The sequence below is a fragment of the Erpetoichthys calabaricus genome, chromosome 15 (genome assembly GCF_900747795.2).
Source record: "Erpetoichthys calabaricus chromosome 15, fErpCal1.3, whole genome shotgun sequence".
In the NCBI taxonomy this organism is placed as follows: Eukaryota; Metazoa; Chordata; class Cladistia; order Polypteriformes; family Polypteridae; genus Erpetoichthys; species Erpetoichthys calabaricus.
Window position 1 is genome coordinate 101,969,507 of NC_041408.2, and position 20,841 is coordinate 101,990,347.

Consider the following 20,841-nt stretch of genomic DNA (forward strand, 5'->3'; position numbering starts at 1 on the left):
TTTCAGCCGTTAAACGCGCAAAAATGTCGGTACACCAGATAAATAAGCACAACATATTATCAGTTGTATTGTATGCTTACAATACATATAGAAATGTGTTAATCGTTAACTAATAGTATGGGATGGTGTTTTTCGACTCACGCTTTGATTTAAACGATTCCATGTCTTGGTGGGTTTGCGTAGCTTATTGTCAATATCTTTACACCTGTTTTTAAGACTTATTGACTGAAACGGGCTTTCACGAAAAAAGTTAGGGCTTTGCTACAGGATACACCCTCCACAAGTTAAGGAAGTAAAAATAAAGGTATATATTTCTGTTTTATTTAACCCTTTTAAGTTCGTATGCATAGCCCCATTTGGCTGTTTTAGTTTTTTTTTTTTTCTTTCTTCAGTAATATTTAATCTCCTTAAAGAAAAACAACATATGCATTTTACTTTTTTTGTATCTCTTTAGTAATATTTTAGTGTAAAAGGATAACCAGTATATAAACCTTTTATGTTACTTTATAAAGTTATTTTACACAATGTTGAAAAATTAATAAGAAAGCTACATATTTTGGCAGCTGCTGCTTTAATTTTCAATGAAATGAAAAAAGCTCTCCAAGAGAAAACCTCAATGAAGAAGAAACAGGAGAAACCCTCATTTATAAAGGTTTGCTTCAGATGACTTAACTGAAAATAAATGAATAGTTCCTATGTGTATAATACATATTTATCTATTTTACTTATGCCTTTATTCCAGCAACTTACAACATCTGAGGTACAATTTGTTACATTACTTTTGTTTTTTGCTGCACAGGCAGGTGAAGTGACTTCCTCAGGGTCACACAGTGGTGTCAGTACCAGGATTTGAACTGACAAGCTCCGGGTTTGCTGAAATATTACTGAAGAAAGAAAAAAACGAAAACGGCAAATGGGGCTATGCATACAAATGTCCATCCATCCATTATCCAACCCGCTATATCCTAAATACAGGAGCCAATCCCTGCCAACACAGGGCACAAGGCAGGAAACAAACCCCGGGCAAGGTGCCAGCCCACCGCAGGGCGCACACACCCACATACACCAGGGACAATTTAGTATAGTGTGGCAGACAACCAGGGATCTTGCCCCACCGGGACGCCTGGAACCCGGAAGGACCGGGTGAGGGGCAATATATTCCCCTGGATGCAAGAGGGCAGTGCCTCCCTGGATTCCATCAGGGCCACCACCAGGGGGTGCCTGGATGGTTCCTCAGCCATGGATTGCAGCACTTCCGCCACACCAGGAAGTGCTGCCGGAACAGGAACCAGATATGCCCGGAGTGCTTCCGGGTGCAAGGGCAACACTTCCGCCACACCAGAAAGTGCTACCGGAAGAGCATCAGGGAGCACATCCTGGTGGGGCATAAAAGGGGCTGCTTCACTCTATTTGAGGAGCCGGAATCGGGTGGAAGAGGACAGAGCTTGCAAGGAGTGGAGGCGGCGATAGACTGAGAAGAAAAAGACTGAGCTGTGTTTAGGCTAATTTGTGTACTGTGTTTGTGCTGTGTAAATAAATGTGTGTGCTTTTGGACATCTGGCTGTCTCCGTGTCTGTACGTGTACGGGTATCTTTCACTATATATATATATATATATACACGTATATATATACACACACACACACATACACACTCCTTTCATCAAATCCTTCTGAAGACAAAAATATACATTACACTGTCAATAGCAATTTATTGTGCAAACATTAATCCTTATTTATCTTATAATCATATTCTCATCTTATAAGATTTTTATTATTTATTTTAATTTTTATTTATACTAAAGAGCATTCTGAAAAAAGTGACAAGATATGAACTGATCCATAGTTCAAGACACGTTGAGAAAAATCAGACTTCAAGAGTATCCTTTAGAGGAAAACACTGAGGTGTATCATCAAAAATGTTTTATGACCTTCATGTTCACTACAGGGTGACTTAGGATTTACTACAAAAACATACAGGGACAAATAAAGTTCTATCTATCTATCTACATTACCTTTATTGTGGTTGAGCTTGCTTGTTCATCCACCACTGCCTTCTTAAGGACCTGGTTCTGAGCACGTAACTGAAAGGTAAAAAAAAAAAAAATCATGCATAATTCCATTCACATTTTAAAAACTTCATTAAGAGTAACTATAAAATATGGGGCATATATCTACTATTTCTATTATTTCAAGTGGATATAAAAGGTATACGTGCAAAATCATGTTGAGGACATAAACTATAATTTCCATTATGGAATGCCACATACTAAACCTGTTTCTATTCCTATCTCAAGGACAAGTGAAGGATTCTTGCAGACAGCTTATGCACCAGGGTGTTTAGGCTTGGAGTGAAGAGCTCATAACTAGAATAAGCAGCATGGTCTTGAAGAGTTCTGAGCGTCGTTAAGGCAAACGGATTATTTAGCAGATTACTTCAGTCATTTACTGCTTACATTTTTAAACACTAAATATACAGAAAATATGATAAAAAAACAAAGTAGAAACTTTAACATTCAATAGAAAAAAAGTATGTTTGTAACTGGTAGTGATTTTATTATTTGCCCTGCTACAAACTTTTCAAGATCTTCTTCCCCTTCATTTATATGCAGTATTTTATGACATAAACACTACAAAAACAGATTAAAAAAGAAAACACAAAAATGCACAATATAAAATACAGCCCAAAGATAGTGCTGTTATTAATTATTTGTTCTGTGTATCATTTGTCTGTATTCATTAATAATAATGTCAACATTAGGAGGCAAGAGTAAACAAAATCATGCCTAGGGGGCAAAAACTAGGATGTGCCCTAAGGATCTTGCTTATATTAAATAAAAGCATTCTTTGCAGAAAATGGTATAACTGAAACTTGACTTAGCACGGAGAATGCAATGTCAGTATAGACCTCTATATACTGTAAACTTGTAGGAAACCTAATAATAAGTGAGCAATCATTTTAGCGTTTTGTGAGATACCATGAAAATAATGTCAGTGAAAATGAAATACACAACCTCCAGTCTGCTACTGATGCTGAATGTGATCTAGTTAAACTGAGGATTAATAAAGGTTCCTGTGCTATACTAGCATACATAACTGAATGGGTCCTTTGTGTCCCCATCATTTCACTTTAAATTGTGTGCATACACCTTCACATGTTGGTTTGCAAACAAGGATCACAGCAACATTCTGAAATAACAGATACGCTCATATATTACAAGCAAAAACCCATAACATATCTAGGTATAATTTCCAGTTTCATTTGAGGTATTGAACAATTTAGTGAATTGCTCTGGGACACATCGCATGTCTGTGGCAGAAAACGAATCAACCTTTTGGGATTATTATTCTAAACCTTAGATTCATTGCATCTGCGATATAAATTCACTGTTATATCTAGGTTTTACATTTTGGTCAAATATTTCTATCCCGTTATCAAAAGCCATTTTTCTATGTTCTATTAAACCTTAGGTCAAAATTCAAACAGCACAGGATAATGAAACAGCTTATGTCTACCTCTGAATGTGATAGAAATCCACCTTAAAATGATTACCAGGTCTTTTTAGGGGAAAATGCATTATGTAAATTCTACACTGTTTACTAAGTCACGTACATAAAGCAATACACTTTATGTAATAGTGAGTTCAAGTTAATCAGTAGTACATTCTGAAATAGGTATCTTTTTGTAGCATATTTGAGGGTTTAGGATTCATAAGACTATATTAAAAGTTAAGCACTGACTTTATTAAATTGCATACATCCAAAAATCACCAGTGGTACATCACTGTCTATATACCGTATAAAAACGGGAAACTTTAACACCATAAGCATTAATTTAGCATTGGTAGTTTTGCTGTGTAACTATATAAAAACTGAGGGTGTACATAAGTAAGAAATGTTTATAAACACTTAAACTCTTGCAGTTTACCAGTCAAATATTCACTAAAGGAAGTAAAATTCAACACTCCTGTTACAAAGCCATTAGTAAGCATAAGCAGAAAGTGCTAATAGATGGTTCAAGTATAAATACATCAATTTACAGGGACAATTTCAAAAGCTTGAGGAGAATAAGTGACCAGGAAATATCTAACAATATTTCAGTAATAATATAGAAATATCATAAAAACAAAAGTGGAAGCTTATCAAGACAGCATTACAGAGTAAACAGCAGAACCACAATCAAGCATTTGCTCAAGGGGGAGGGTGCAAATGAAGACAGAAAGACCAAACTCCACTACACCTTCTTAGGCTAAAGTCAAAGTCTGGAGTTACAATGCAGCCACACTATGTAACAATACTGAAAACCACACAAGTTCTGTTAAATATTTACACTGACTACTGACAATAGTGATAAAATAAACTTGTTTCTTTTATTAAAAATTAAGCATATGCCAAACTTTAGAGACTATGGACAGTTAAATATTCAAATGTAGTTTCTTCAAATTACAACATTTTTAGCCCTTTTTGTTAATCATTTCTGTTGAAATCACTTTGTCTTTAATATATACTACTTCAGTAAACAAGCACATTTACATGAATATTTGATTTATCAACATGAACTCATCAAGTTTGAATGATCCACAAATGGAAGAACACAGCAGTAGCAAAAATACAGTGGAAGACATTAATGCAGAAGAGTACAGAGAGCAACTTTGGGCCCACCATCTTCCCTCCTTCTTGACTACAGTAATTTTTCCATTGCCACAAATTTTTACATTTAGACTTTCACTCTACAAGCTGCAACTGTATGTGACCCTTTTCTTTTTCAACCTAAACATGGCTTTACTTAGAACGGGCCTAAGGCAAATGACAACAAACAGCAATAATTGTGCAAATGTAATCTTAACTTTATGCATCCATTTATTTTCCAAAACCCACCGATTCTAAAGCAGACTAACTGGGAAGCTGGGGTCTGTGCAAGCAATCATTGGGTGCAAGGCAGGAACAAACCCTGGACAGGGCTTCAGTCCATTGCAGGAGAGAACAACAACAGCCTGAGCCATTGTGCTGCCCTCACCTGAATTTCAAATATACCAAATTTATCCTTAAGACTTTTCAAATTAGTCTGGCATCTTCTCATTTTACAATTGGTGCACACTATTTCTAGCCGTTTCCTGATTTCACCAGAGATCTTGGTTATATCTGCAGTGATAGAGAAGGTCAAATGGTTTCAGTTAAAGGAAAAAAGTGCCACTGCTTCATGAGATACTTCTAACAGGTTTTGGCCTTTTAGCCTTCCTAACCATATATGGATGTTTATTTCTCATATTAAAGTGTGGATAATAGTTTTGGTCAAGGAACTGAAATTTTAACCAGTTCATCCAAGGATTCTTCTGCTTCACTTAAGATTCCACCAGTACAGGACATGCTATTTGACCAGTCCAGTCACCTTATTCTTGTACACAGACTCCTCAGTTTACAGAAAGCCATTACAAGAGGTGTGAAATAAAATACACAAATTGGAATCTCGTGGAAAATGCTATGAAGCTGACCAAGAACCAAGTGAGGTGGCAATAGTCTACTGCCTAATGTACTGTCCAAGTAAACAGCTTTGCAATGAAATAAAATCTTATGCTAATGAAAGACATTTTTGATTTACTGAATATAGTTAAGAATTTATGAAAAAATAACAGGCAATTAAACATGAAAGAATCCAAAGCAGTACAAACAAAGCCACAGGTACACCATAATGTAGTTACCATTTTGTCTGCTACACTTGACACCTTGTTCTAAATCTGTAATATATTCTTGAGACTTGCACAGCAGGACCTGGGTCTAGAAACTGTGATAAGCAACCAGTCAAAAGCCACTTAGTGCACTCAACGTTTTCTCTGTAAAATCAGATTGCACAATATTCTTTAGACCCTTTTAAAGATACTGTGATGGATAGTACATTTATAACTAAACCTTATTTTCTTACACCCAGACAATTTTCTAACGGAAGCATTAAAAAATCCCTCAAAACCTAATGATCTGAAATTGTCACAAAAATGATATTTAAAAAACATGCTTGAAAGAATCACTTAAATTCAATTTAAATAAAACATGGAAGATTTTATTTATTATGCATTTTACTCTTGTAACAAATCCAGTGGACTTAAACATCATAAAAGGACAAGACAATGGAAATTGTGATATTAAGCATTTCCAGTGTATTTCCTATTACTGGAATAACCTGCAACTGTTTAAACTTCACATAAAATATCACTGATAAATTAGAACTGTGTGTTGTGGTCCAATTAAGTCAGACATGGCTCACTTGAACCTTGCAAACTGCTATAAATGTTCCGACACTTCAGTCAAGGAGAGCTGAAGGGTTGATTTATATAGAATATAAAATATCACAGTCAAATCCATTCAAACCTATTCAGGGTTGAGATTAGCCAAAGTCAAGGACAGAACACCAGTCGAGGACCAATTTCAAATCTCTAGTCAACCTAACCTGCATGCCTTTGAGGATACAGAAGGAAAACCAAAGCAGATAAGGAGAAAATGTGCAGACTATACACTAAAAAAAAAAAAAAAACAGATCCAAGCGGCTGCAGCACTGAAACTTTTATCCAAGGTAACCTACAAGATTAGGATACATCACAACTGTTTAATGGCATATTTTTCACAGTTGAAGCACAGATATATTAAATCAGTTTCCTCAAGTGAGAAAGAGGAAGGAAATGAACTGGCAACCTGGCAATTTGAAATCCATTTCCTCAGAAATTGCACTACACCACTCTGTTCATCTGTTTGGATAATGGATGGATGTACTGGCAGGTTATAGTGCATTATACATAAACAACCTTTAATAAAAACTTCAATGTGTTGTACTGAAAATTAACCTCACACTCACATCTCCTGCAACAGACAACTCCTAAAAAACATGGCTAGAGGTGGAAACTTCACATACAGAAAGACCAGGCTGGGATTGAGAGCTGACAAAATGTTACAGTATGTATTAACAAGTTTAGCAGAATCTCTCTGAAAAAGATGCATGCAATTTTCATAAATTTAGTTTGCTTAAAAATTGAGGCGCACATTATACATGAGACATAATTTTAAAGCAATAGTTTCTTCCAGAAATCAACATGTCTGTTGCGTTATGCTGTGGTATTGGTATTGGCACCAATGGTGACAGAGTGTTGTGAGCAACTGCCAGATTGTTTTCTAAAAAGCACACAAAGCAAAAGTTTCATACATAAATCAACATAAAAACTCTGTTGCTGGGTACTTTGGCCACTGTTGTTGCATGTTCACCATCACTGGCCACAGCGGCTGCATAGGGATGGCAGAGGTTACAGTGCGACACAATCTGGTTTGTACCTCGTCATTGTAAATGAGTCTTCAAGGCGAATGCTGCCATAAGTGCATCAGCAACATGAACGTGTTCAGCACCATGAGCAACAAGTCAAAGTTCGATTGAAAATATTAAAATATATGCAAAATGTCACCCACTGAGTATATTGCTTTGTGCAATCGCTTCACTCTCTGGTCAGATGTGGAAGCCATTTTTGTAGTTGTTTTCCCTTTGCTACTCACACACACAAGCAGGGATTAGACATCACAAGTCAATAAAGCTTGTTCAGCACCATGAGCAACAAGTCAAAGTTAAATTGAAAATAATAAAATATATGCAAAACGTCACCCACTGAGTATATTGCTTTGTGCAAGCAAGGTTTTTAATGCTACTGAATTAAATAATTTGAATAAACCTCTTCTGTAGTGTGTAAGTTTATTGTTAAACCCAAATGCCGAAGAAGTGCATTTTAAATATAAAATGATATCCTGAACAATTGAAAAACTGAAATATGTTGCATGATTTAATATTAACCCCCCCAGATATTAAATGTTTGGCTAAGTCATCATTTAACACAATAGCACCACATTTTGAAAAGTGTCACTTGGTCAGGAGTGATTTTGCCCATTCATAATCACACATTTCTTCCTGCTCATTCAGTTTCAGGTAGTGCTTCTTAGGTGATGGGCGTCATCAGGCCTGTGTCATCGCACTTAGTGTTTTGCCCAAACAACTCGATCTTACTTTCAGCCAAGCACGTAACATTTTCCCCATACAACTGCCTCACTCATGTTTCCTGGAAAACGGCAGACGGATCTCAAGATAATGTGTTCTGAGTAACGTTTTTTTTTCTTGAAGACCCGCCATGCAGAATTCGTGATATCTGGGATTCATAATAAATTGACTAGCATGTTGGTATAAACCATAAAAAAAGAAAAACAAAGTAAGTCACAATGTTAAGATTATTGCTGATATAACAAATGGAGATTGTGTGACACAGAAGTAAGGCTGTCCACCAAATGCCACACACCTACTATGCAAAATATCAGTCATGTTGTCACGACTGCCAGCAACAACAAAACAGTAGTATGCATGCAACACTAGTTTTGCTTAAATGGATTAAAAATAAATTTTAATCAAATTTAATACTGTTTAATATCAAGGCTGTGGAGTCAGAGTTGAGGTGTCTGAGTCGGAAACAATTTTGGGTACCTGGAGTTAGGGTCGGCAAAAATGTACGTACTCCGACTCCTAATAAATTTAAATTTTAATGAAAAAAAAAAAACACAGCATGGTCAAATGTCCCACTTCAAAAACAATAGTCATAATTAAGTACTTCTCTGATGTAAGAATAAAGCCCAGTGCATAGTTGTGTTACTACTAGTGTGAAGTTCAGCTGAGCTATTATACTGTACAACCTGACATTCACATATTGTAATCTGGATTATGGTACATTACAAAAAAAAAAAAAACAGGAAGTTATAAATATGGAGATCATGGCGCTGGTATAGTAAAACAACATTCTAGTTATCAGAGTTTGAGTGTGAATGCACCCCTATCTGAAAATACTGACTGAACCCTACCAAAAATTACTGACGGATGTATCTTTAGCTCCACTCTCAACCATAAACTCTGCTGGCTTTTATGGCGATTGTTGGCTCCTCACAGTCCCCAGTCACAAAACTCCTCCTCTTTTGGGTGCCACATTTTGACACACATCTCTGTTCATGCACTGCGATGTGCTGCTGCTGACAGTTCATGATCGTTGAATCAACAGTGCTCAGAAGGAGACACAAATACTTCAATATATTTTAATGATTTTTACCCAGGTTCCATATCTATGTTACTTTATTTCTGGTGTCTGTAAACCTTTCCTTTAGATTCTCTTTATAATAATACATTTATTTATATTTATATTTATATTTATAACCAATAACTGATGGACAGTGTGACCACTGCAGCATCTCAGACCCCCTAAACCTTAGACACAACTACAGAAATAACCATCCCCAGTTCAAAAGGCTCGGCAAGCAAAAATCATCCTCACCTCCAAACTCCAACTCAACTCTGCTTGAAGTAGAGCATTTCTTTTTCAACCTGAAACCAGGAGTACTTCAGGGGCAACAATATGGCCTTCCTTGAGGTACTTCCTGGAAAGGGGGAACCTCACTAGGACAGGGAACTGCTACCTCAGGAGCTCCCTTCTGCTGATCCCACAGACGGCAGCAGGACTGTTCATGAGAATTACAATTGCCACGCTACCTTGTGTGTGTCCAAATGAGACCTTGTTCAAAGGAAAACTACTTCCAAACAAAATGGTAAAATGCTCGGTCCCAAATGGAAAACTCTCACAGCCCTTCCCCTATCTTGGCCTCCCAACTGGGAGAGGGAACATCAACCATTCCAGTGGGGATTCACATCCCTAATGGCCTCATGTCTGGAAAATGGAACATTATGCATCTTTGTTGTGAGGACCTTTCATCATTTCTGACTGTACATTAGAATTGTCAATTGGCAGGGATGCTAATCCATCCATAATAAGAGACAGCAGAATAGTAATTATTCATGCAAACAGCATATTTTAGTTTTTGACTTTAACAATTCTGTTGACATATAACGCCTTTTAAAATCATTCCTCTTGAGAACACAAGAATAGACTGCAACAAGACATGTTAATATCATATGCATCCAGCATCATTTAACCTTTAACTGGATACTTCAAAAAGGCACTTTGTTTCAAAAGCAACCAGTTGAATGTAACATCCAAGTATCAAAATCTTATTTTATAAAGTATTTTTTGTAATCTTAAAAGCACATTTTTTTTTTTTTTTTTAAGTAGGAAAGTTTTTTCATGACTTAATCATTTCTGGAATTGTCCAGGTGCTCCATATCTAGGGCTGCTTAATATTTTCTTCAAAACGCTGCAGGAGTCAGCACTAGCTTCCTGTGAATCTGAACTGGTTTAAGTGAGATTGAGAATGTTACTTTAATTCTGCCTCAAGTTATTACTGAGACTACAGTTTAATTTCACATGCAGCACTTTCAATTAAGACATATGAGGTCTGCCATGTCATTAAACTAATGACACTTGTTGAAATTATTTAATAGGATGGAACATGAGAGGTTGGGCATCAGACTAAAAGAAACAAGAGTTCAGGGTGTAGCGTGTAGATGGTTGAAAAATTAGGTAAAACATAAGAAGGAGAGTGATGGTGTAAGGGAACAACCTATCAGAACTGGCTGATGTTAAGAGTGGTGTTCCACACGTGTCAGTGCTTGTACTGCTGCTTTTTTTAATATACAAGTATATACACACCGCCCAAAAAAATTAAGGGAAAATTGAAATCACACATTAGATCTCCATCCATCCATAAATTTTCTAACCCGCTGAATCCGAACACAGGGTCACGGGGGTCTGCTGGAGCCAATATTCAAGAAGAAAATCTTCACCGAGTAAAACTTTGTAATTTGTTGAGAACAAAATGATGTAACAGAAGTCAATGATGACCTAAATCACTAACCCAATGAAGGGCTGGATGCAACATCACACTGAAAAATCAAAAGTCAAAAGCTGAAATCACAGGCTGATTCAACTTGTGTGAATTTCATCATGGCAACTCATAATTTGACTAAGTAGTGTGTATGGACCTGTATGCACTCCCGATAACGTCTGGGCATGCTCCTGATGAAATGGCGAATGATGTCCTAGGGGATCTCCTGTGACGCTACTTGGTGGCATCAGATGCACCAATACATAACATCCCAGAGGTTCTCATTTGGATTCAGATCTGGGGAACGTGTGGGCCATTCAGTGGCGCTAATGCCTTCATCATCCAGGAACTGCCTTACATACTCTAGCCACATGAAGTTGGGCATCGTCGTGTATCAGGAGGACCCCACAGTCCACTGTACCAGGCAGCACAAGGTCTGACTATGGCTCTTACTATTTCATTCTGGTACATAACAGTAGTCTGGGTACTGTTGCCTAGCACATGGAGGTCTCTGAGACTCACCAAGGTTATGCCCCTCCAGACCATTACTGACCCACCGCCAAACCAGTCACGCTGGACAGCAGATAGACGAAATGGAGGGTTATGGACCGGCCTTTTTAAAGCTCCGATTTGAATCCCATTGAAATGTTATGGGGGTCGGGTTTTAAATGGGCAGTACATGCAAGAAAACCCAAAAACATCTTGTAAATAGAGGAATTTTAGCTTAAGGAGTGGTCAAAAATTTCATATTGTCAAAGACTTGTGGGCAGTTATGCAAAATGCCTAAAAGTACTCATTTCTGCTAAGGTGGGCAATACCACCTACTAGGAGAACGGTGTACTTACTTTTTCTCCACTGGACCAGCATAACTATTGGCAGGTGTGCATATAACTTTCAGTGAGTTACTCAAGTGAGTACCATCAGATGGAGTTTGGTACACAATTCAATTCAATTTATTGGCATGACCATAAACAGTTTTGTCAAAGACATTGAAAAAATTGAAATAAAACAGTTTCTATAACAGAATTAACAGTAAGGTAAAGAATTAGGGTGAAAAATAAATACAGATACAACAGCAATAATAATAAAATAAAAATATAGCAGCAGCTTAAAAAGAGGTAAGAATCAGAAACACCTGATCACTCTATACAGAGTAAGGTTTTAATAAGTGCAACCTTCCTCACTGTCCTCACTGTCAACCTCACAGTCCTCAACCTCAGCTTCCTGCATGGTAGATGATGATGCTGCAGATGCATCTCCCTCTCCTTGGTTAAGCCTCTGCTTAGCTGTCTCCATCCACAAGTCAACTGCTGGTTTTGGGTCAAATGTCTCTGTGGTCTTCTTTGACCGGTGGATGTGCATTAGGGCCATGAGGCAAGCATGTGACAGACGAGATTTGTGCTTGTTTTTTATTGTGTTAAGATTTGAGAATCCCCTCTCACAGGCTGCACTGCTCAAAGGCAGCGTAAGAGACAGTTTAACCAATTTGACAATGTTGGAGTAAAGATCTGGATTGCTTGTATTTATTATCTGGACCAAGTCATACACAGAGGATGCTGCCAAGTGTTTCCCTGTTTGCTTTAAGTGCATTCATTCTGTGACAGTTGTGTCTTTGTCAAGACTCAGTGTGGCTTCATAATTCTGAAGAATGGTACAAACTGTTGTGTTGCCAAAACGATGTAAATCTAGTATTTCCTGAGGCCATGTTGAAGGAATACAGGTAGTCCCCAGGTTATGGACACCCGACCTACGAACAAGGCCACAGCTGTGACGCATGTGCCTCATTAACTGCCACTCCATCATCTTTGGCCGGAGGATGCTGCAAGTAGTGGCTGGAGGGGTGCGATTTTGCTGCTCGCGTAGTGTAGTGTAGTGTCCCTCGGGCGGCACCCGGCAGCAAGCGAGCGGTGACCAGTGGTCCATAGTCACTGGGGCCACAGCTATCGCTTGTGTGCAAGACGGAGGCTTAATGGGGCGGTTCACTGTCCGCCCAATATGCCGCCGCAGCTACTGCTCCTGACTGGACGCAGGCTGGATGGAGCGATGTAGGGCGTTTCACTACCCGCCCACTACACACAGCTCCCCCTGAATTGTTTTCTGTGGGTGGCTGGTAATGCTGCAAGCGGTGACCCGGTTGTGGCTGAACGGAGGCCACTGAGGGTGAACGGGGCGGCAGGGGGTATCATTGTAGTGTGCTTCAGGTGGCTGCCTGTTGAATGGGGGCAGTGGTGGGCGATTCACTACACGCCTTTGGCTGCACCGTGTTCGTTCTCGGTGGGCGGCCGCACGCTGCAGGCTGCATACTGTAGTGGTGGGTGGGTGGTGAACCACCCCTCGCTACTCCCATTCATTCTCAATAGCAAGCCTGCTTGTACTGTTACATACATAGCAGGAAGTTGTCTCTTGTCAGTACACCAGACGTGCTGACGAGGGATGCCTTCCTGCTGTGATAGCATGTACAGTGTTGTGCAGAAGAACTCATTTTAACCTTTTGTCTTCACCCTTCAAAAATGTCTCTGAAACACAAATCTGATGCAAGCGCTGGTGATACAGAAAAGAAGAGAAAAACCATCACCAAGGAATATAAAGTAGAAATAATAAAAAGATCAGAGAGAGGTGAAACTCCATTATTCATTGGCAGAGCACTTGGTTACAGTCGGTAAACAATAGCATTTATTAAAATAATGTACCTGTTCCGACTTACATACAAATTCAACTTAAAGTACAAACCTACAGTCCCTATCTCGTATGTAACCCGGGACTGTCTGTACTAGGAAATGATCACATGACCTTAGTGATTCATATCTGATTCCAAACTCCTCAATTAACCCCCTGATTAAGTTTATCTTGCCCCTTACAGTGACCAGATTTTTCTGGGGGCAACCTGGGACACCAGGCGGGGGGTCTGGAGGGTGGATCCCACCAGAAGCCAGATAGACTTTAATAATGGAAATGCCTATTTTCGTGTTTCCTGCATCTTATTCTGTACGAGTTTCTTCCATTTGAAACAATCATATTATTAAACCACAAACATATACCCATTTTCAAAGCAGGGTTCTATACCATTGTATGCTATTTTTCGTGAAATTACAGGCTAGATCTTGCCAAAAACAGTTCGTGAAAATTGACTGAAAGACACACTTTCCTGAAGAGCAAATAACAAACTCATTAGTGTACATTATATAGTATACTGTATGTTATGGACGAACCGAAACCTTACGTTGTTAATCAGGAATCGCAGTGAAAGTAGAGAAGTGCCAGAAATGTTTTGTGAGTAATTTATTAATACTTTCTGAAATTGAACATGACACTTTTTCAATGTTTATAAAGCTTTTTAATGAGTAACTTTCCTAATCATGAAACACTAATATTTCTGAGATGAGTGGATAGCTCTCAGGACATCAGGATTTCGTAATAACAGGTCATAAAACTTGTTACATGAATCACTGAAATTGCATTTCACAACCAGCATATGTTTCAATGTGTCGACTTTAAGTTGCGATTTTTCTGGCGTCCACATGTTGTTAATCAGAGAAAAGACTCTTTCAGTGGGAGCATTTGTCCCTGGAAGACATAATGCAAATTCTGTTATGAGTTTCATATTATTACATGGAACATAATGGTTGACAAAGTGCTGAAAGATTTCCATCTATCATTTCTCTATTGGTAATTCTGCTCTACCCCATTCATTAACTTTTTTCTGCAGTGACATACAGTATCTTTGGATATTGGATATCTCAAACAGTTCATTGTCATTTATCTTGTCAGGAAATATGTCATTCACAAAACCAATGTACTTTTGAACATCTATTCATTCATTATTAATATATAAATTAATATTATCAGATTCACAACTATGACGAAATTTACAGAGTACAGTCTGCAGACTTGAGACTATATAGTAAAGTGTGTACAGCAGTACTTACTTAAAGAATAAAGAGCTAAAATTAAAGTTAAAAAAAAAAAAAAACTTTGTCAGCACTTTCAATTTTGTAGTACAAAATAAATTGGCAAGTTTAACTCTTTTACGTTTAAGCTTTAACTTCAGTGAAAAAGGCTCACCTCGAACGCCGTATTGACGAGTGAATGACTGAATCAGGCATCAGCTCTTATATCTGGCTCAGAGCAGGAATAATAAGATAATTCCTAGCTCAGAGCGTAGCATAGCCAAAACGTGTTATATCACAAGGCACGGCCAGCCCGATACCATCAGACGATGCGTCCACTTCCGCCTTCTCACCTTCTGTGCGTTTCCATACTGCAAACAATGGCCACCAGCAGGTGTCAGACTCAGAAGAAGGTCGACTAACTGTCTGACGTCATGATGGGTAGAAAGTATGATTTGGAGTCAGAAAGGCTGAATGGGGTCTAGGCCTCTAGGGAAAAGTACGCATTTTGTCGGAAAACGCCACAGGACGGAACATTTCCTGATCTTTCGGGGACGCCGGGACAGGTGACCCAAAAATAGGGACTGTCCCAGGTAAACCAGGATGTCTGGTCACTGTACCCCTGTCAGCATTAGAAACAGTATATGCTCTGTAGTGGCCTTCAGCATCAAGCAAAAGTGTAAACTGTCCTATGGCCACCATGAGATCATCCTTACATTCTCCAATGCTCAGCTTTTCCTTCTGAAACACAATGGATGTGGTCTTCAAAATCTTGTCAATGTCAAGCACGTTGCTCAGAAAACACTATAATTGGTCTGTGCAGATATGCTGCAAGTCAATTATCACTCGTGGCCAGTTGCATTTTAATGGCTGGCAATAACCTTGATATTTATAGCAGTGTGTCATGTTTCCATGGAGACCATCTGATATTATGAAATTTACCCAATTTCACAATGGAGATCCCGTTCTCTTCACACAACTTCTTAAGCACAGCAGTATTTTTTGATCCACCTTTTTGTAAATAAAACTGCAGCAGCTTGAGCACGGAGCGATTAAAGGTCTCACAGTACGGAACGTTGCGAACAGCTGATTTTCCAGTTTTCTATTGTGTGTACGGTGCACAAGGGAGTCTCCTACTGCAGCTAGTTGCCGTAGTTTTGGAACAATGCCGTTGTATATACCGACGTTAACAGACTGTGCACACAGCGACCAACTTTCTCTTCCAGTTGTCCAAGCCTGCTTCCTGGAAAAGTTTAACAAGTCCGTCTGTTACAGCCTGAGCAGATCGGTCAGCACCAAGTTTGATTAGGCCAAGGAACTCCGTAGTAAACTGCCCGATGTTGGACACAGACACAATGAAAATGATCTCATGCTCGGTTTTAATGATGTCTTCTGATCCATCAAAAATCAGTCCCCAAAATTCAGCAGACTCCCAACTTTGCTTTCAACTCCGCACTGATAATGTCAGAACTGCATCAGATCATCGCGCGCACTTACTCCTAGCTGCTCCAGTAAAGGAATATCTTCAGCATAGGAAGATAGGGGACAAGCGTGTTTAGCTTTATGAAAGGCAAGGAGAAAAATATTACATAGAGCTTGCCATTGTTCTTCATTTACCTTTGTTCGCCATCGAGTTAGAGGGCGAGTGGAAATTTCTCCTTGACTAGCTTGTTTATTAGAAATAGCTTGTACTTAGGGATGCACCGATACCACTTTTTTGGAAAACGAGTACGAGTATGAGTACTTGCATTTCAGTACTCGCCAATACCGAGTACTTAATAAAAACATGATTTAAATTTACAGGTAACAGCTTTAGTCATATAATTTAACAAAAAAAACAAGAAACTGTCGTCTATCCACTGGGAGGTTAGGCTAATTAGCGACACGGGGCTAACACTGCTTGTCCAAATATCCGTGGTGAAACTAAATGCAGAGGAGGCTTGCAGTAGGCTGTGGATATGTTTTTTCACGGAGTCGTGTAGTTTAGGCAGCTCCGTGTCAGTCATGTAGCGGCGGCTTGGGACATCATATCTGGGCTCCAGAACATGGAGGAGACGCAGGAATCCCACATTTTCTACCTCCGAGAGTGGCTGGTCACTCAATGCAATGTACTCGATAATTGCCTGTGTTTATTTTCACAGCACGTGGATTGTCTCTGGACATTTTCTCTCGTCTTGCAAGAGTTTGCTGCAGCGTGGGTTGTGTTGGTTTAGAAGAGTGGGTAAACTCTTTGTACTCGTTGTCGTGTTGGGATTTTAGGTGCTTGATTAAATTACTTGTGTTAAATGCGCTACCTTTTGAGCCTCCTCTGGACAATTTCGCAGAGCACAATTTGCAGTCCGCCTTTGTTTTGTCGTCTTCATTCACTTTGAAATAGTTCCACACGGCTGACATGTCTCGCCTCGCCTTCTCCCCGCTCTGAGCTGCAGCCGGGGCCTGGGGGCGGGCACTCGGCGCCTGTGATTAACCCCTTACACGCCGCTCAAACATAGACATTTCTCAGACCGTGGTATCGGTCCCCGGTATCGGGGGACTTTTAACAAGTACGAGTACTTTAGAAAATGTGGTACTGAGGCCGATACCAGATACCCGTTTCGGTATCGGTGCATCCCTACTTGTACTACATTCATGTGCTCCTTGCTCTTTTCATGTTTGCCAAATAACAGATGACTGAAATTCTTTGAGCCTGTGTAAAAGTCACTTGTTTTGTCTGCAATATGTGGATGCGAGCGGCATAACTTACACCACATTTCAGCGCGCTCATCATTAGCTTCAAGCCACAGCACATCTTGGAGCCACTTTTCAGAAAAAAACTCTTTTTTTCTGTTTTGGCTCGGCTTGTTGTTTCTTTGCAGGTGGTGAAACACCAAAGTAGCTGCTTAAAGTCTGTTGTTTTTTTAGACATATTGGCAACACAAAATAACCAGAACTAAGAAGAAAACAACGTATATTAGCAATATGAGGTGTCGATGCCCTCTCTGACCATCAGGTATGCACTGGCGCCATAGGGACACAGATGACGTTACACTTTTACAATTTTTGTCGCGCATGCGTACCAGTTATGTGCACCCCTGACTATTGGTATTTCTGTTGAATAAATATTAGAAAAATTAAATTTTCCTTTTTGTTATTCACATATATCACCTTTACCCGAGGCATTGCTTGCATTTAGGTCTACTGTTTGCCTGTTCAAATATTTTGAAAAATTTTAATTTCCATGGAGTGTACTAACTTTTTCATATGATTGTATATAGAAACAGATCGAGGTAATGACATCATAAAAAATTGAATCTGAAATCTTACATTAATAACCACTTGTTTGCTGCTGAGCTGTAAACTGCTCTACTGTACATCTGTGCACACAGCAGTGCCATGACCACCTAAAAAGTGGGGTCCCACAGAGGTCTGTCCTCAGACCACAACTTTTTCTGATTTACATTAAGGACATTGATTCTGGTATGGTTAGTAAACTTGTGAAATTCATAGATGACACTAAAAGTGGCAGACATTGAAGAGGCAGCAAAAAGAATTCAAAAAGACCTGGACGGGATTCAGAACTGCACAAACCCCTGGAAAACACAGTTTAAAGTAGAAATGTGCTTCATGTGGGCAAAGGAAACCTCAATTAAAAATACAAGATGGGAGACACTGTCCAAAAGGAAGTAACCTCTGAAAAGGATTTAGGGATTGTCACGCATCCGGGATCTTCTAAGGTGCTGCTGCGAACCTTATCCTCTTTTATTCCCTCTGCAGTGCCAAGATGATGCCCTGTGTGGGCAATGGACTCCATCCCTAGTGGTCCCACCACTACAAGGAGGCGTCACTTATTAGGAGAATACACCACACGATGGAGCTCCTTCCTGCTGTGACTTTAAGAGGCTTTGTTAGGCAAGAAAGGCCCCTGATTTTTTGCATGTTTTAGCACCATCAAGCATACTTTTTGTTTGCTCTTGCGTCTCAATTAAACAGGGAATCAACCACAGGGCGTAAGTTGACACATTGCTTACTCAATGTACAGAAGCAATTAAAAAGGCAAATAAAATGGTAGGTTATATCATAAAAACTGTTGACAATAAGTCATGGGACATTATGCACTAGTGAGACCGCATTTGGAGTATGGTGTGTAATTTCTGTCACCATAGTACAAGAAAGACATAGCAGAACTTTAAGCTGTGCAGAGGGGGGCAGCTAAGTGCATCCTAGGACTTAATGACATGCCCTACTGTGACAGACTCTCAGAATTAAACCTGTTCAGTCTCGAGCAGAGGAGACTGCCTGGGGTCCTAATCCAGACATTTACAATACTCAAAGGCATTGACAAAGTGGATTCAGCAGAATTCTTTCAGCTTAGTGTTAAATAACGTACTTGAGAACACCAGTAGAAATTAAAGGGGAGAGCATTTAAGACTAAAAACCAAAAAGCACGTCGTTAAGCAAAGAGTTGTGTGACTCTGGGACAAACTACAGAGACATGGAGTTGAAGCAGAAACCCTGACAACCTTTAAGAAGAATCAAGATGACATATTGGGACAGCTTAGCTATTAGCTAAACAAACGGGCTTGATGGACTGAATGGTCTCTTCTCGTGCGTCAGACTTCTTATGTCCTTAAAAAAAAAAATTTGTTCAAGCTGCCAGCACATCTCAGACAGGATTACTATGATAGGCGCTATAATAACGACATACGCATCTCAACCAGATAATTCCGAAGCACATGTTGCATACTGCAATAATTCTGATCTTGAAAAAAAAATGCTCAGAATTGATAAGATGCAAAGAACGAATCTTCATACCCAAGACCTAGCAACGAATGAGAAATGAGAAGAGCATCCAAAACACCGACTTTAATAGCATCAGGTATACTGCCACATCAAATCTCATTTAACTAAGAATCTGTGATTTAAACGCATTTTAGTGGTTTTTTCCCCTGAATAAAGACTCTCATAGGCACAATTCTGGATGAAAGAAAAAATCCTTGGAGAAATACAACGAATTAACAGCATTCTTTGGGAAAGTTTACAAATCAGAAAGTTTTGCATTCAATCAAAGCCTCCAATAAACTCCATCATTCTAGAGCTAAAAACACGAAACCTCCGGTAGGTGCATCATGACTGACGTTCCAAGTAAATTAAAAAAAACACCATTAATAGCAACAACCAATTATTTAAAGCAGATTTGAAACGTGTATACCATAAATGTAGAAAGCCATAAAAGCGAACGGAGGGAGAGAGAGAGAGAAGTAAAACAGGAGAGGTTAGAAAAGAAGAGTGCATGCCGTGGGTCCAGACTGTGTTAGACGGGTAGTGCCCACACAGTACACAAACACGGAGAACAGCCGTGGCGATAAAGCAGCTATGAAGATACATTTGACTGCACAGAAACGACGAAGACAAGTGAGGAGCAAAAAGCGGCATTCCCACCTTGGAGTACTCCTGGGCCAGCTTCTGGTACTTGGCTTGCAGATCGGCTGCCATCCCGGCTGTTCAGGGGAGCGGACTTACGGCAAAAATGCAAGGGGCGAGCAGCTGTCAGCTGATTGAAGCACGCAGTAGCATGCTGTTTCAGAAAGAACGTCTGCAGGGAATTTAAAAAATAAAAAAGGCGGAATAGGATTGGGTAAAAGAATGGTTTCTCGTTAAATTCTGCAATCCCAGTCACTTCACCGCTGCATAGGTCTAGCTTCCAACAGTCAGTAACGAATCAGCTGAGCAAACGTACCGCGTTTCCTGTTTTGTTGGGTCAGAGGGCAAAACGATACCGCACTTGAGCGATACTGCTGCCATCTGACGACAGGAGGGCGGTAGTGCAGCTCTTGGGGCGCATTCGCTCAGCTCGGTACATTGAGACCCATTACTAGCTGAGAAGCAGATTCCTGTTTTTGTAATTTTGCTCCATATATAAAGGTATATCTCGATTTTCAGTTTCATCTGCATATTTAAAAATGCATTTCATTTTTTAACAAAAAATTGGCTTAAAAGGTTTTAGAGTAATTGCTATGTTGCAGTGTGTAAAAAATACTTAGCCGCTTTTAACATAAGTTTGATTCTTCTGTCTAGGAAAAACTCTCACGTTCACGACCAGATTTAAGCATGGACTAACCCAAGCTTCAGTCCAGGGTCCCACGGGCTACAGGGGGGCCTGAATTTAATCAACTTGTTTGAAAAAAAAAAAGTAGAAAG

General features: G+C 39.4%; 1 protein-coding gene across 1 annotated transcript in view; it reads right to left on the reverse strand.

The window, feature by feature from the left end:
* The window catches only part of ppp1r21 (protein phosphatase 1, regulatory subunit 21), a 97,895-nt gene extending 77,510 nt beyond the window's left edge, over window positions 1-20,385 (reverse strand). Inside the window, exons 1-2 of the mRNA XM_028820198.2 lie at window positions 20,083-20,385; window positions 2,014-2,082 (exon numbers count right to left, since the gene is read on the reverse strand). Of these exons, the coding sequence (XP_028676031.1) occupies window positions 2,014-2,082; window positions 20,083-20,136 (123 nt within the window). The 5' untranslated portion in view covers window positions 20,137-20,385. The remainder of the gene's footprint in view (window positions 1-2,013; window positions 2,083-20,082) is intronic.
* Between the last annotated feature and the right edge of the window lie 456 nt (window positions 20,386-20,841).